Source organism: Rhamphochromis sp. 'chilingali' (genome assembly GCF_963969265.1).
Source record: "Rhamphochromis sp. 'chilingali' genome assembly, chromosome: 6".
Classification (NCBI taxonomy): domain Eukaryota; kingdom Metazoa; phylum Chordata; class Actinopteri; order Cichliformes; family Cichlidae; genus Rhamphochromis; species Rhamphochromis sp. 'chilingali'.
Window position 1 is genome coordinate 39,332,031 of NC_137933.1, and position 18,374 is coordinate 39,350,404.

Sequence of the window (18,374 nt, forward strand, 5' to 3'; positions counted from 1 at the left end):
ACTTTTGCGAGATCTCGCAAAACTTTTAGCTGCATTCTTCGGACGCCGGCTCGAAGCCGACCGGGAGGTCGAGGCACGATGTGCCGGGAAAGCGGTATTCCTCCCGGTTGTAGTAGGTCGAGACCTACTACAGCCGACCTACAGAGGCGAGATCTCGCAAAAGTTTTGCGAGATCCCGAGTTTGTTTTGCGAGATCTCGCAAAACTTTTGCGAGATCCCGAGATATTTTTGCGAGATCTCGCAAAAGTCCGTCTTAATTTTTTTTTCTCCCATGTCCCCTGCGGGGCTCCGTAAAAAACAAAGAATTGCCAGATTTTTTTTTTACCTAATTTTTGTTTCTAAGAAAAATAAGAGCCACATATGAGGATATTTGTTTAAAATTTTGATAGAACAATAACAGTATAACGTCCTCGTAAGTGGATATCAGGCCCTTGTAGAGCAAAATTGAGTATTTGGTCTAAATAACCCAAAGTGTGGTGTCCACAAGGTTAAATGAGCTTCAGTTCAAAAAGCCAAGATTCGAGAATGTTGTCAGAGATCAAAGATCGCAGAGGTTAACCATGGAGTGAAGCATCCACCTGTGCTGAAGCTTGTATGCCTGTGACAGCGGGTGCTGCACTAGATTTCCTAATTGCTTTTCCTGTTCAGGCTCCAGCTTTTCTCACATCCAGTCGGCAAGAGGAACGGCAGACTGTATATAAAAGACAGTTGTAGCCTCCAGGTCTCAAAATTGAAGTCAGTGGAAAAGTGCACTAAAATTTCGATTCTCTTTAATGGCATCCATGGGGTGACTCCTCTGGTTGCAAAAAAGAAATGTAATTGTTTGAAAGTCTGTGAGAAAACAAAACTATTACTCACTTCTGACATTTTGAGTATATGGGATCATGTCCTAGTATGTCCTTTTTAGCAGCAAAAAGAATGCAAGGTGAAGGTGCTTTTATTGTGAAAGCGATCCAGGAAGTGAGGACAGTGGCCCAGGTTTGTAGCAGATTTTGGGAAACATCAGTGGTGAATAATCCTGACGTTCTGTGGTCGAAATAAACAAAAGGTATTCACACACGCTTTAATTGATGTTAGTTGCTCATTAACAAAAACAACAGAGAATAATTCAATCAAATAAAAATCTTGACTTCTGTGATGATTTTAAAAGATTAAAGCATTTTTTTGTCTGTTTTCTCTGCTCATTACTTTCTTCTCGCTGTTGTTTTGTTTGCATTTTCTGCCCATCTGTTGTCACCTTCTCTCATCTGCTACTTTCTCCCAGCTTTGTCTCTGCTGTCACTTCCCCCCTCCCACCATTACATTTTCCTCATGTCCTCTCCTTGCGTTTTTCCTCCTCCTTTCCCCTCCCGCTTCTCTCCCATCCATGCTTCTTATTCCTTCTTTCCTTGTATTGCGTCTTCCCTGCGTTACTTTCTTGACACCTCTGAAGTTTGTTTTATTCTCCTGGGGAATGTCACGTCAGTCCTGACAGGTAGGCTTCTTGGCAGCGGCGGACAATCAGCTGGTCAATCTGCAGTTGAGCTTGTTTTGGGTGCCTGTTTATGTGTGCACTTTTCTGCACCTGCCTCCACCTGTGTGTGTGTGTTTGTTTGTTTTTTAATACATTCACAAACTGTTTTTCTGTTAGGTTTATGCAGGTGCCCTTTTCTGGCTGTCACTGTATTACCAGCTTGGACTTATCTGGATGCTGCAGTGTTGGAGGGTTTGGGGTGAGCATTGGCATAAAGATAGATTCAAGATAAGAAGAAATTCCCCTGAGGGTGGGGATGGGGCAGTCTGAAGAATTGCAATTGAAAGACTTAGATATGCGAGATAAAGAAGAAAAAAAGTTGACGGGTCCCAAGCAGGACAGTAAATGAGAAGGGAATGAATGAGGCAGCTTAAATGTCGGGGAATGAGCTGAGCCTAAAGAGAACAATGTACAAGTTAAACAAAGGAGGAAAGCTCTGACTTGAACTGATATATTGAATTTACTCTGTTCTTTTTGGTGAATTGTCTGGCCTTGGCCAAAGTATTAAAATTAATTGGATCATTCCTGAAGTGTTGCATCTACTCATCCTGCAGCTCAATGTCCAGGAAATTGAATGGGAGTTGAGAGGAAAAGAGAGGCCAGCAACAAACTTGCTCTAGCTGACTGCGGTTTGAAAAATGAAAGTGCCAGGGCTTTGTTTTTCATTTTTCCTATATGAGAGGTAGCGTAATGAAGAATGGGGCTCTCATCACAAAGCCACATCTCAGGCTTGGCAAAGCAATTATAAAAGACCAGCTTATCATGTGCTCACTAGGACCGAATTTCAACAAGTCCTCCAAATAAATAATGATATTGGTCGTTCAGAATGGCCCGTGCAAGCGTTCCACTTTAAACATGTGGAAAGGCCAGTGTGGCTATGGCTGACCTACAGGAAGCTGAAAAGGAGAGTTTGACTCTCTCTTGGTATGTATGTGTTTCTTTAGGTTTCACTTTCAGCAGCTGGTTTTACCCACTGTTACCTAACGGAGACAGGTACTATAGACTGAAATGTTAATACAGCTAAACTACAAAAATAAATAGGTTACTTTATTTGCATCTATTATGTGGAAGACAAATGTTGCATACAGTATTTTATTTTGAATGCCAGCTTTCCAATCTTTTTCATTAAGCAGTCTATACAATAAGCCAAATGCATCTTCATTAATTCCTTTTTAAAAACTGTTATTTAAGCAGCTCTGTCTGGTAATGATGGTGTTCAGCAGGGATGCAACTGTAGATCAGGACTTCTTTTTATGAGCTGTACAATTCTTTAGATGTTGACCGCAAACTGGAGTCATTCTCCGTTGGTGAGGGACATGCTGTGCAGAACCCATATAAAGTGAGATATCAGGTCACCTCTTGCACTCTTTAGGTTTAGGAAAAGATTGTAGAAAGAAAAAGACACTTTTAGAAGGGAGCTGACAACACACTGAAAAACAAACCTATTGAATCTCCTCAGTAAAATTGGTAAAACCGTTTGCATTTGATTTTTTTTTAGTATATTTTGGACCATGTTTTCAGTAAAGAGTACCCAGACCTAACAGCTAACATACATGCTAATGTCAAATGTAATGTCTAACATTTCTCAATAAATTACACAACTAATAACGTTAGCTCTTAATCTCTTTGCAGTGATAACTGAGGAAACATCCTGAATTATTTTGACTATTTTTTCTTCATTACACCGTAACAATGTGGCAAGTTGGTGCAGGTGAAAAGCAAATGTTAAAAGTTGCTATACCAGGAATTTAACCAAGAACTAATAGTTCAATTCCCAATGCTGTTGGCTTTTGTGCCCATGTGAGATACACTGTAACCAATTAGCTATCTGGTTACTCCCAGAGTTTATTTTTAACACTACAGTTAATGAGTCTCACTATATTAATGCAAGGATGGTCATCAACACACCGCCACTCTACATTCATGGTGTCAGACACGTAGCTACTCGACAAAGCCATCGTCTATCATTGTTCATCATCATTGCTAACAACTCTACTTATTTAAGGGGAAACTTAGGTTTGTTACAAAAAATCAGACACAGGCTCCAGATGTAGATATAAAATGTATTGTAACATTTGTAAAATGTATTTACACTTATTAAATATTATATATGTCATTTTCTGACAAACATTACTTGTGTTAAAAAGAAGAAGAAGAATCTGCATGGGTTGCATTGAACTCTCTGGCATCTTTTCAGTGATAATGTTTTTGCACACAAACATTAAAATAATCACATCTGAATACATGTCATAAGTGAGGCTGATAAAAAAATAATAAAATAAAAACAGTGCTGCACAAAAGCACGGTAAAAAGTGAAAGCTGTCAGTAGAAAGCAATGGTGACTTATTTGAAAGTGGCACAATGTAAAATGTCAGTTACCGTGAAGAAGTTAATGAAAGAGTGAAGCAAGTCAGGAGGTAAAAGACACAGACAGGAGATGAAAGAGTGCTGATAGGCAGACTGACATCGCAAGAAATGCAGCAAGAGGGATGACGAAAGCAGAGCTGAAGTCAGACACACACGGCGGATTGAAGAGCGCTAAGAAGGGAATTTGATTTTTGTCAGCCTCTTTTGACTTCAAACTTCAACTGACTGCAGCGTGAAGACAAATGTCAGAGTGCAGAAGTTGTGAAATCGATGCCAGAGTTTTTTCTGTCTTAATTATAATTCTAACATATACTGAAAGTACTTCACTTCGCCAGACTCGGAGTTAACAGAGAAAAGCCAAATGGGAGTATTCTAAATGAACCCTAAGAACAAATGCTTTAGTTTAAATTAAATACCTAATTCTGGCAGTGGGTGTGTGGGATTGTAGCTTAAGGGGGGGGCAGTGGGTAAAACTGGGAATAATAAGTTGTTGGACATGAACTGTGACGGCCTATTATTATTTTTAATTGAATATAGCCAACAGAGACATGCTGCCGTATTGACATGAGCCATAATTTCAAAACATAATTACGACATATTTTGTGAAGTCGCTGCAGTCACATTTGTAACTCTTTTCACTAATTTCTAATTGGATCGTACTCTTCATAAGTTTTTTTTCTCACCGCTGGAAAGTGGAAGTGCAGACTGTGGACTAATGGGACAGTAAAAAAGTTCTTAATGTGATGATCAGCTTCATAAGAGTCATGCACGAACTTGACCTACTTTTCACGAGCAATGTCAGAGACCGTATATAAAAGAAGGAGGTAGCTATGGTGGCATCACCCTCTGGTTTAAATGTGTTATGATCAGCAACATCCTGGATTTCTTAGAGCCAGAAGTGACCATATCAGCCAAGTGTAGCGAGTTTTATAGTGTCCATATAACTTGTACACAGTTTAGTGATTCATATTAGGTGGTGGGGGGACGTCTAGCTGAAGACACCAGCTATAGCTATCTGTATCAGGAGTTACCTGCCGGTCAACACAGCCACACCTCTGTGAATTCAAACTTTACAACTGGATTGGTTATATATGTAATTTAGTGTATTTTTAAATGAACCTCTAGTGCTCATTTCAGGAAATGTAGTTTTGGATACTGCTTCACCCAGAAGTTGCCATTTGAACATTAGAAGTGATAGGAACGACGATGAAATGACCCAGATTTATCCGTTTGCCTTAATGAAAACAGACCCCGGAGACTCTTTGAACACTGTTGGAACCATTAGAGGCCTAAAAATACTTCAATGAGTGGATATATCGGAGACCTTTTTCCACTGAGTCAATAAATTGACATTTAGAAAGTCGTGGGTGAGAGTTCTGATGCAGACTAAGTACAAGCTGCTGTTACGTGAACTAAGAAGTCCCTTCAGTCCCACAGTATAAGCAGATGTTTAGTGTTCACTGTTATGTGTCAGCATGAACTTTTGAAGTTCGGCATGCGTGATGATGGATTGCCAATGCCGGTCGGTCTCTTATTTCCTTACACATGGTGCAAAGCACACAGGCAGTCTTAACCACTTCATTAACTTTTAATTTCCCATTTGAGTAAGTCAGAAAATAGAATGTAATAACTTTTGTCTGATGTTTGTTGACTGCCATGAAGAAAAAAACTAGATCACAGCAGCCTCTGTGCAATAATCCTCATTAGAGCAAATATACAGAGACAATATTGGCAATTTGGTACATTATGTTGGGGTGCATTCTTTAATAAATAACTTTTCATACACCACTTAATTCTTTGGCATACATTATTCTGTTACAGTGGTTTTGCTGCTGTTTTCGAGACTTCAGTACCAGCACCAGATTGGTTGTCAACAGAGCTAAAAAGTGCTCATATTGCAGCTCTGAAAACTAATTTCTCAACTCACCCCTCACCTATCATCCCTCTCGTTTTCTTTCTCTGTCTAGAGCTAATAGACGGGACCCCCACCTTGAAAATCAACCATGGCTCGGGCACAGTGGTGCTACAGTTGCCAGGCAACGTGAACGTGGCAGACAGGCGGTGGCATCGGCTGGATGTCCGCAGCAACAGCAAGGTGGGTCGCTCTCTCCATTTAACAGCAGCCATCATCTATTTAGCAAATAAGTTCAAATAAATTCACATCGCACTGAAAAAAATATTTTTTTTATCCAGTTTTAATGAGATTGTTTTTGTTTTTTTTTTACTTTTAAAGGCACATCTAATATTTTCATGTATTCAAAACACATGGATTTTTCTTTCTTGAATATAATTTGTTCTCACCTTTACCATACATTGCATTCACCTTCTGCAATCATGTATAAATGTCACTGTCTTTGCATTAGGGGATATGATGCAGTAAGTAAGCTGCTCCTTTAGTTGTGCAGATTGTGAGTAACAAGCCTACAGGTCATTTATTTAGGTAACATTAGCACCAGAGTGATTCTGGGTCTTTGGCCCACGTGCTAAGTGATGAATCAACCCAATGTTGGTTGAAATATACTGGCTGCTTTACTTTGTATATACATATAAATGCATGCAATGTGTTATTAATCTTGGATAAAACGACAGTAGTGCGGTCATTTTTTAAAAACTTACCAGAAATGTATTGCACAAGATAGTTAGCAGTTTTACAGGAACACCCTGCTAGTCTGCTCAGCTGTGATTGTAAAGCTCGGAGCTGAAGTCGCTCTTCTGGTTAAAATATGTGATGCACACTTTTGAAATTACCCCAAACATCAGATAAGCCCAGAATAGTCCACTAATATTCCTTCAAAATGTCCTTGTATTTAGAAGATTTAAATTGGTAATTTCTTGGGAATACTTGTTAATTTCTTAACATATAAATGCACATGACAAGTGCCATTCAAGTTGGAATTATTGTTAATTGTTTGACAGTCCAAAATAAAGACTACATGGCCAGCAGGAAGGGGATGGTCATAGCTGGACCACTGATTGTGCCAGAGTCTATAAGAAGGTGACTCTCTGGCTCCCCTGAATAGTAACCTCAGTAAACACTTATACATTTATGATCTCATTTGCTAGTTTAAAGTTTTATTTTATAGAGCATTAGTGCTCATTGGTTAAATTATTCCCCCATTTAAAAATAAAATACATAACAAAAAAGTGTCCCCATATCTCATCGAGAGGGAGAGACCAAAAATATTGACACTGAAGCTCTAACATGGGAGTTCATTGTTTTATAGGCCATGTCTCTTTTTTATTTACAGTCTTTGGGCCAAAAAATTTACACCATGTCTTTTGAACTGAATGTTCTTTCTGGTATATTTGATAAAGCTGCTGATTTGTATGTATGATCTCAGAGATGAGGTTATATATTTAGTATATGTCCTAGACTTTAAGCATCGCCCATTCGGCTCCACGCAAACCTTTTTAATATTGTTATTTTCCAGGAATCTAAATGGGGAAGACGTCGTGATTAAGTATTATAAAACTGTCTGCAGTGTAGAGTACAAAGGAGGATAATTGCAGACAGATGATTGCAGTAGCCCTCTTGCAACATCTTCTGCCCCAAATAATTGCAAGTTAATTTAATTAGTGTGAAATTGGACTAAATCTTTATGTTGTTAAGATTATTCCGCATATTATTCGCCTGTCGTATATCAATGACAGTTCCTGCTTCTATTATTAGATGCTGTGACATAATGAAAGCTGCAGTGTCACTGTAGGCTTTGGGCGCCTGGCTGCATCTCAGCCTTCTTTCATCCTAGCATCCCACTTCAGTACCACTTTAGAGCACTTCAGTAAAAGCACAGGACTGAGTCACATTTTTTTACACACACGGCCAGTGTGAAGCCTTTTCATATTCAGCTCCATCAGAGGCCTCTCGAAAACCTAAAATTGAATAATTACACTTATGTCACCCTTAATTTATAAATGGCTTAATTTAGCTCATTACTCAAAGACCTGCAATGTTCCACAGACCGCCCTTCAAAAGCACACTTATTACGCTGCCTTGAGTTCAGATTATAAGAAAGGAGACGCCGTTAGAGAGCGTTCACTCTCGCTACTCACTAGTGTGACTAAAATTTGTGTCTCATTTATGGCTTTTGCCAAACTATTCAATTCGGTAGAAAACACCAATTTTGTTCACTGTTTTTTTTTTTAATTTCTTTTGAATGAAAGGAAAACAGCTTCAGGCTCAGCTTCCCATCACCACACGTACAAACACAGGGAAATTTGTTCGATATTGAGAATGAGAGCAGCCAAAGGAAAGCATGCAGTGAGACTTTCGGGTAATGCGATAGCATTATTCGGAATCGCGTGAACACTAGAATGCATTCAGACTTTTGTTATTACAGCGAGGATTATTCTGCACCACAATGGTATTATTCTAAATCACATGTGAATCTATTCATTTGTCCTGAATAGTCAGCTGCGGCTTATCCAACCTGGTTGTGTGACAGCATGAGATCCAAAGCAGGAAGGACAGAGCTGTTGTTGGGAGATTTACTCTGTGATTCAGCAGCCAAGAACCAAGAGCAGTGTTTTTGTTTTTTTGTTTTCTTCAAATTAAGTAACATTTGTGAAAATGATAGATCCAAAGAACCATTGTTTCGCTGTCCTTCATTAAGAATCACATTGATAAATAAGTAAACCACGGTCTGCTAACAGGAACATGACTTGATTAAACTAAAATAAATTATTTACATAAAATCTGCAGCGTTAGCTGTTGATACAGAGTTTGTATTCATGTTTAATCATGCAAACACGTACTGTTTACGTTACTTTATCGCTGCATGTAAACCCTGTTTTAAAGTGAAATTATCATTATTATTATTAATGATGTAAATATGAGAAAAAACGTGCCAAAATCATACTCGAATGAATGATGTAGGCATCATATTTGGAATCTGTTTTCACACAGAGGTGATACCAGCAGGTGTAGAAACAAAACAACACATAAATGCTGTTCTATGCTGCCTGGTGTGTTTGTTAATCATCTGTAGTGAGTGTTATCACTACAATCCAAATCACAGAGTATTCTTCTTTTAACTGATTTATAACTTTCAATATCTGACAGAAAATAGAATTGGTATTACCAAGCATAATGACATTTTTTCTGTGTGTTCCTGACGTATGTCTGAAAGCTTTTATCGTGGATGTGTGAAAAGTAAGTTAAAGGTGTTGTTTTAGCACACTGATGACTGAAACTGTGCTGGCACATACGGGCTTTTTATCCAGCCGAGTAATTATAATGATTTCAGCGCCAACTTTTTTGGAAGGTTAAGGCAATGGACCAGATTTCCCCCAAAAATTATTTTCAGCCCTCTTACATGCTTTATTCTTTTTTTTCCTGTGATGTGAGCCATCGGGTAGCTGTGTGTTTGGGTTAAAACTTTACTAATTACCACAGGAAGGAGGAGGCATGTTTACTGAGAGGTAAACAGCAGATGGAATAAAGAGTCTAGTTAACTGGAATAAGCTGCTGTGGCTTCTGCTTAATCGCATTCTTGTTAAGGCAAGTCCACATGTTTAAGTTGTCATGCAGCAGAGCAGTGCAGCATGCACTAATGAAAGAAATATGAGTCAGATGCCGTTCTCACCATGGTAATAATGCTGAAAGTACGCTCGTTACAGTTCAGAGAAATGACTTATTTGTGATTTATTGAAGCATTATTTGAGTACATCGTGCGCTGGTTTGTTTTCTCTGCAGGAAGTACGTTTCACCCTGGATCGATGCTCAGGGGCAGCGGTGAAGGAACTGGTGGGTAGCTGGTTGACCTCTCAAGACCACTCTTCCTGTGAAGTGATGGGTGTTACGCCTAACACCGACAGGTAAAAAGAAGCACCTGAACAGATGCGTGCACACCACAGACTTTCTCACTGCCTCAGACTTGGTTTGCTTGTAATTTGGCCCATGTGTTAGCAGGCTACCATTTTTCAACAAGACTGCAAAAAAGAAAAAGTGTCCTTCAAAGTTCGATTCTGCTGCTTTCATGGTGGCTTGATTCTACTTCTGAATGCTCCCCAGCAGTGGTTGGTTGTTAGTGCTGGGTGACCGTCTCCACCGAAGAAAAAGCTAAATCGCAAACATTTGCAGTTTCTTTAAGTCTTGTCACTTTGCATGGTGAAAGTTACAGCTGCGTTGGTCATTTATTTTATAATGAGAACTAAATATTACGCTGTAAAATGAACGTATAGCCGGATGAGACTGTATGCTCTCTCTTTGCCATAAAACCTCAGAATTATTTTTGCAAAAGTAACAACGAATTTAACCCAAAAAGAAATTATACACCAGATTTAATAGAAACTGTTTGTGTTGTCTTTTATGAGTTTATATACAGAACATGTGATTAAAAAAACAAAAACATATTTGTTTCATGATAAAAACTATGAAAATCTACCAGTAAGCTTTATTGTAATTGTAAAAATGATAATTATTCAAAACTATTTGGCTCAGTGTCACAAAATCTACAACATTTACATTTAAGAAAATGCGACATCCCATTGTTTATATGGGATGTCGTATGCATATATACATTTAAGCCAACGGCCCCCAACCTTTTTTGTGCCACAGACCAGTTTAATGTCAGACAATATTTTCACGGACCGGCCTTTAAGGTGTCGGCGATAAATATAACAAAATAAAATGATACGACCAAGACAAAAATTGTGGTATTTTGTAAATATAATAATAAACGTGAATTCACTTTATTAGCAGCGTCATCCTGAAATGCGGCAACAACATTGAGAGTAACATCCTCCTCTCTGCCCCTTAATGCTCTCTGGTCGCTATGGTAACGCGTAAATATTTCTTTAAAAATATTAAATATTTTTTTAAAAAGACACAACTACAACACGGGAAAACACCCAGAGAAACCGAGTTAACGATAAAAACCCTGAAAACCATAAATTTCACACCCGAACCTCAGCTCTCGTGGCCTGGGATCAGTCCGTGGCCTGAGGGTTGGGGACCGCTGATTTAAGGAACTGCAAATGTAAAGAACTGTCCAAAGTTTTGCAGTTAGCGTTGCAGCCCCATAGACCATCGAAGTATGGTATTAATATTAACAACTAATTTTACTGTTTGGCTGTAATTGTAGTGCTCTTATCAGCGTTCTATGTTTACCAAATGATTGTTGCCATTCCCCTGCGTCTGCCTGCTGTTTGGACGGGGTTGTAGCCCCAAAAACATTAACTTAGATGAAAAATACTCTTGCTGCTGGACAACGAACGTCTATCCTCTGAGATTCTTCCACAGACTGTGGATACTCGTGACAACACCGACAATCAGAGATGGAGAATAAGATTGTTGTTGTTGTTTTAGAGCAGCAACTTCTCTTTCATAAAGAGACAGAAAAAGAAAATAAGGGGCATCCAGAAAAGTAAAAAGAAGATTTACGCCACATTTTAATTAGGCGACTTAGCAGAATGAACCAGCAGATTTTGTTTGCCGATAACATGTTCGATTTCCTATTTTGAACTGCAAACGGCTGATTAAAATAAGACTGTTAAGTGCTAAAGCAGCAGGTTCAGGCTCTTTCTCATTGCTGCAAAGTCTTATAGTTTTCTGTTTCATCCTTCCTTGCTTTTTGAATGCTTCTGTCACGCTGTGTGTTTTAGACACCTGAACATGAGTCAGGTGCTTCAGCTCGGCGGTGTGAACGAGGACATCCCATACATCTACCCCCAGCTTCAGCACAAACACTTCACCGGCTGCGTCCGTAACCTCATCGTGGACAGCAAGGTAACACACTTTATAATACAATGGCACGCACGCACACCCATACATAACCACACAACCATTAGCACACCAGTATGCAAGCAAAGTTAAACTTACACCTGCACTCCAGCTGATAAATGGATTAATAACAGGCTTCGACATTCACAGTCCCCTTGTGCCATGTGAGAGATGGGTTTTTATGCTTTTAACTGTAATCTCAAAGAAATTTCAAATGTTACACACATGCACTTTAAGAGTGAAATGGAATATGAACCTTTCCCCTCCTACCCAGTCTGACATCAAATCGAGACTTTCAAGTAACCAGCTCTGCCGGAGTTAAAAAGTCAAGGACTCTATACTCAGCCATGACAATCTGAGCCCAGCCCCAACAAAATCCAAATCATTTCTGTATGAACACAGGCTTCTCTTATGATAGCCTCGTGTGAACCTGCAGTCTTCTGAAGCCTGAAATTTTGGTTAAAATTGCACGTTTTGCTACAATTTTTGGTTATGAATCAAATAAAGCTGTGACTGCTAAATTTTGCTCCTGTCCATCTAAAACTGCTGAGCCTCGGCTGCTTTAACTGGTATTTAGACATAAATGTCAGGCTTTTCAGACTGGATTGCCAAAGATTGTGTGAGATGTGGGTTCCCTGATAATCAAAACTCACATGGCAGAAAATTAGAAATTAAATGGGTCTGCTTGGAAGATGTTTGACTTTCAGCTCCAAATAGGTTATGTGTTACCTATTAAACTTTTTTAAATTACCTTTGTTACTCGCTGCTTGTGATAATGTCACATTCTCACTCTGCATCTGTTCAATAGTGGCATTTATGATTCAGACTTCGTTTAAACTGTCCTCCACAGTTAGATGTGTTTTCAATCTGGTGGAAAAATGTCATCAGAATTTTGGGCAATATTGTCTTAATATCTGAAGGTAACAGGGGGCATAGGATACTTGGGTAGGGTGGTGCAGACAAGGATTGTGGAGTGTGTCTCACATGTGCAACTGTTGGGTAGTGCTAGTCCATCTCTATCATGGCATGTCTTCAGGTGCTGAAGGGTGCCCCAGGTTGTAGATGGCTTGTTTACCTTGGGAGGCCTGTGTTGTATTCAAAGGGTGAGCAACTAAACTCTTAACACCAACCGACATCTTCGTTGCGCCCTGCTGGAAGGAGGTGGGCCAAACTGATCCAGAGACGAGCACAACTAGAGGCATCTGTTAATAACCACCACAGTTAAACTTCCTCTGTATAGATTTTGTTGGTAGCAGACCTTTCATCATCTTTCCTGGAGGTGAAGCTAACTTGGATTGAGTTTGGGGTTAGTGGAGGTAAAGCTGTAAAGAAAAGGTGTGCACTTGATTTCTAACATTGTATAAAAGATTTACATAGGCAACTTGTTCTCTCATATTGGTTTCTGGGGTATGCAATAATGTGAGGGTGTCGGCTGCCACCTTGTTAGTGGTCAGATGTTACCATATTTAGATAATACGGTAGCTATGGTTGCTGGCTAACGTAGCTAGTGCTGCTGGCTAACGTAGCTAGTGCAGCTAGCTAATGTAGCTAGTGCGGTTAGCAAGCTGCATCACACAGACAGACAGCCATGTTATGTGTCAGATAGCTCTCAGTCAGTTCAGTGACTCCAGTAAAGAGAAGCAATCCCTAAAAATAGCCATTCACCTATAGCAGCCAATCAAATCATAGCTTTGTAACAGGGAAGTCTGCAGGTAGACTCACTTTTGTAGGCAGTTTCAATGTCCATTAGGGGAACTTTGCAGTTGTGGCACTTTGGCGTGTGCGTCAGAGGTTACCGTTTGGACAAAAGGAAAGACTCACTTTAAAAACAAAGGAAATAGTAATTTCTTTATTCCAATTATCCTTTTTATCTTTTTTCATGATTGCTGGAAGCCAACAGTGTTTTTAAAATCAAATAAAATCACCCAGTTCTGTTTTGACTGCATGTTGCAATCTGCTGCAGCTACTAATTTAAATTAAGTGAGAGAAGTGAACAACGGGTAGTAGGGTTGCCAACCGTCCCTTAAAATACGGAATCGTCCCGTATTTCGAAACAAAAGCACACGTCCCGTATTGAGCTAATAAGGGACGCACTTTGTCCCGTAATACAGTGAGAATCAAAAGTAGTCTATAAATGTTTATGGAATTAACGCTTTGTTTGAAAACATAATTCCCAGCCCCTCTCCTGCTTTGTGACCAATGAGCTGACAGCACACTTATGACAATTCGAGTATGACAATTCAGATTACCGCTCATCTCATTGGTCGATAAAAGGTCGCTTACGGAGAAAATACCGGAAGACAACAGATGACCACAACAAGAAGCATGGCCAACAGGGAAACAAACGCCGTCACTGCGGTGCAAGTCTCGCACGACAGTACACCTAAAGCTGGGCAGACACTGTGCGATTTTCAGTCACGTTATTCAGCTCCTGCTCAAACTGCATGATTGACTCGCAGGGTTAGAAGTTGGTAGGTCACGATGCAGGTCTCACACTATACCACCCGATGCTCTGATGCGACCTGAGTGCTCACACTGTGCGTCCATAAAATTAAGGTTATAACAGAAAATCTGTCGCTCGCTCTCTGTCTCTCACTCACACAGACACACCACCACCATCAACTTTGCTAAATTGCTAATGAAAAACATGATCAGGCAGCTGTGATTTAGCAGCAGTGTAAATCCAACTATTTTCACGGTTGTTGTGGTCGTGATAATTTTGTGAGGCCACATCGAAAAGGCTCGGATGAGCTTTCCAAAGTTCTACAAGTTGTGCCTCCATCGCTTGTGTCCAGATCACACGCTGCACAGCCGTGCTGCTCCATCTTTTACACCAACGTTTACGTGTTTGCGCGCGAGCAGTGTGAGCGCCTCACGAGCGATTGATGATCGGGAGCTGGTCGTGAGGTGTTAATCACTTCTCGTTACCCCACGTATACTACACGACACACGATGAAGGCCAAAATCGGTCCGATCACTCAAAAATCGGCTCAAAATGGGCCTAAAACCGCACAGTGTGAGCCCAGCGTTAGAGCAGCAATGTTTGTTCCCCTCAGAGAAAGGGAAGAATGGGAAAAGGAAAACACCTGGCTGGAAAAAGTTAATATGGGCATGTGCAGTGAATATCAGCGCTATGTGGCCAGAAGTGTGATAATATAATTTATTTTGTGTAATAAACGACTGCAAGGATAGATAGTCATCTATTTGTTGTAATCAATACATAAAAGTAATACATAGGTGAATAATGATGATGAGTTAAGATGCGTAATCATGGGAACAAGCGGGTTTTCAAACGGGAGCAGCTGATTAGCATTAGAAAAGCTGAAATAATACCTCAGCTGAAGCCAATTGTACTAAATGCACTAAATGTGCACTGTTACAAGAATATTTTTCTTTCTATTGTTTTCTATTATTTTAAGTTAAGCAGGACAGAGTTATTTTAAAGAAAGATTTACTTATATTCTCAAAAGTTAAGCATGACAGGCTTCTGTTTAAGAAAGAGACCTGTTTTACTGTGTTAATGTTGTCATTTTGAGCTAAAAATAAATGGCTAAATGATCATTTGTTTCACATGTGTTCATATCACAAAGAATACACATCTACTTAAATCAAATTCAAGTCAAAGGGTTAAAAAAAATAATTTCACACACAAAAAAAGAGCTAGAAAATTCACCACACTGGGAAGGGTGAAGACAACTGGGTCGCCCGGCCCTGGCCACGAGGTGTCCCTTATTTATTTTTCAGGGAGTTGGCAACCCTAACGGGTAGTAGCGTATTTTTGCTGGACCATTTCAGGGAAGTTATTCAAATGTTGGAGTGGAAGATTTTGACTAAATGCACACTTTTATTAAAAAAACATCACAGGAAATTTATGTGGACAGGCCTGGTATGCTTTTAAATGCAGATGAGCAAAATAGTTTTTCTCCTGCTGATTCCGCTTCCATCGCATTATGCCAGCACTGCGTATGATGGATTTCTTTCTTAGAGTTAAAGCACATAAGCCCCACATAATGGACGTGGAGGAGATCATATTTCTAGGTATAAAACGGAGATTGGTTTGTACGGTTTAAGATTATATTCTAAATAATTTATGAAATTATATTTCACTAGTCATAACAGAGTATATTATATGGCTCAGTGTTGAGAGAATTACTGTGAGACTGCTGTTCATCATTGTCTGGATTATGGTCACTCTCTAATGTGCGTGTGTGTGCGTGTGTGTGTGTGTGTGTGTATAGAAGTAGTGAGGACCGGGAAAACACTGAAAGCTGGCTCAGAGTGGGTTATTTGTGGCTTGCCTTCAGCCGGGTACACATGAGCATTTAATGCGCTAGGACCGCTGAGTTAATTGATTAGCCCGACCAGCCAACCAATAAAAACAGTCAATAATGTGAGCCTAATATCATGAGCCAACTACTACACAACCTCTCTGTCACTTTAGTCCAATACATGTTCCGTTTAATGAGGTCAGTGTCAGCACAAACGGGTTCATTACCAGGCATATGTCGCTCTCTCGGTGTCCTGCAGACACATCCTCTGTTTCCAGCATTAAATAGTAATTGGTTGTTTGCTAAAAAAAACAGTCATGATGCAGAAGTTTTAAACACATAAAACTGTGCAACTGACAAGTTTCCATCATTTAGTGTGTGTGTGTGTGTGTGTGTGTGTGTGTGTGTGTGTGTGTGTGTGTGTGTGTGTGTGTGTGTGTGTGTGTGTGTGTGTGTTTCCTTCTTTTTTCTTGTGGTCCACTCATATTCTAAGGACTCCTCTTCAGTCTGCTAATAAGGCATTTCTGTGTATGCAGGTGTGTCTGTGTGTTGCTAAGTAATAACCCAGGTGTTTTGTGGGAAAGAGCAGTTATTATTCTGCACACTTATGTTTAAATGAAAAACAACCTTGGCCAGTCAATTCAAACATCCTTTCGTTCAGCACTCCGGTAAGGTGTGAGGAGCCACGAGGCCTCTAGGGGTGGCTTTTAGAACTGTTGTCTCTATAAACACAATTTATTTGTATCCATTCAGTAGACAATTTGAAAGCTCTGTTAAGATGTTGAATCTCAAGAGCGGTGATATTAAAGGATATAAGTCTGTCTTTCTGCAGTGCTGAAGGCTTGGAGTTAGTGTGGTTTACCTTAGCCAGGGATGTAGCAGGAGGCTGCACAAACACTGTGTACTAATGAGAGGAATCTGCATGATGTGTGTGGGCGGACATGAGTATAATAAATCCCCAAAAGCATGCAACAGTAGGCGTGCTGATGATTAATAATGTTGATGGACATGTTCCGGCATTGTATGATTTTTATTTTTTTCCTTTTCCTCTGGTGTTGTTGTTCCTTTCCTTGCAAAAATGCTCCAGTGTGTCATGTTTGTTGCTATAGCAACATCATCTGTTTCTGCATGGGTGTGAGTGCCTGTCGATGAGGTAAAAAGGTAGCTGATGTTGATATGTCCTCCTCACCGGCAGTATGGGTGGGAATCACAGACGAGCTCACTGCCGCGGCACGATGTGAACAAAAGCAACGTTATCATGACTTTTAGTTTTTATGTACGAATCCAAAACTAACAACACAAAGCAGGGATTAAGAAAAACAGCCCAAAGACAGTAAATGCAATTGCCACAGTGAAGTGAAGGCTACAGCGCTACAGGCCTGACTGCTCACCACTGCCTATTAAAATTTGGTGTCTCAGTAGCTTTAACGTCACTTGTGTTAGCTCAGCGTTGGCATACTGTCTGCACAGATGTTTACAGAGAGCTGATGTTGTGTTAGCAGCATATTATTGGGGCAATCGTAGCTCAAGAGTTGGGAGTTCGCGTTGTAATCAGAAGGTTGCCGGTTCGAGCCCCGGCTTGGACAGTCTCGGTCGTTGTGTCCTTGGGCAAGACACTTCACCCGTTGCCTACTGGTGGTGGTCAGAGCGCCACACTGGCAGGGGCGCCAGTGTCCGGCAACCTCGCCTCTGTCAGTGCGCCCCAGGGTGGCTGTGGCTACAATGTAGCTGCCATCACCAGTGTGTGAATGTGTGTGAATGGGTGGATGACTGGATGTGTAAAACGCTTTGGGGTCCTTAGGGACTAGAAAAGCGATATACAAATACAGGTCATTTACCATTATTGTTTCCGTTTTGGATGCAGTTGCATTTCACCATTGTGCTCTTGCCCATTCATTAAATAAAAATAAAAGTAATGTCTGTACCTCCAGTCCTCAAAGCTGTAAGATCACGTCACCATTTTCCTCTGTATCCACCCGCTATAAGGCTAATTGCTCATACAGAAAAGCAGAGCTGCATGTTTGAATCTTTGTACACAGGCGGAGTGAAGACAGCATCAGGAACTATATACTAATTGTCCTTTATAAGTTATTTATTTAGAGAAATTAATAATGTATTTACAGAAATAACACTTTATTCCAAAAACACCTGCCTGCAACCTGGAATTGGCTAATCAGTCAGTCCTTAATTGGAACAAAATCACAGTTGACCATGGTCAGCTAGCATTAGCATTAGCATTAGCTTTGCCAAAGCTGCACAGTTATTTCTACTGAAGAGTAGCAGCTCATCCATAACATCATTCTTTCAGTTGTTCTCTAAAATCCTGTCTGGGTTTAGTTTGAGTAGATGGGTTGATGTATTCTTCAGTATTTTGGGAAAATCTAAAGAACATCTTGCCTGCCTATATGTATGTTAGCTACAGTCTGCGGTAATGTGCACACAGGTTTAGTTCATATGTATAAAACTCTCACATTGCTAACAGACACAGTGTTACTGAAAGTAA

At 40.0% G+C, this 18,374-nt stretch overlaps 1 protein-coding gene across 1 annotated transcript in view; it reads left to right on the top strand.

Annotated features, from left to right (window-relative positions):
• LOC308397943 (neural-cadherin-like) overlaps positions 1-18,374 on the top strand; it is a 348,547-nt gene that overhangs the window by 260,066 nt on the left and 70,107 nt on the right. Inside the window, exons 28-30 of the mRNA XM_080884232.1 lie at positions 5,848-5,975; positions 9,576-9,697; positions 11,486-11,609. Of these exons, the coding sequence (XP_080740358.1) occupies positions 5,848-5,975; positions 9,576-9,697; positions 11,486-11,609 (374 nt within the window). The remainder of the gene's footprint in view (positions 1-5,847; positions 5,976-9,575; positions 9,698-11,485; positions 11,610-18,374) is intronic.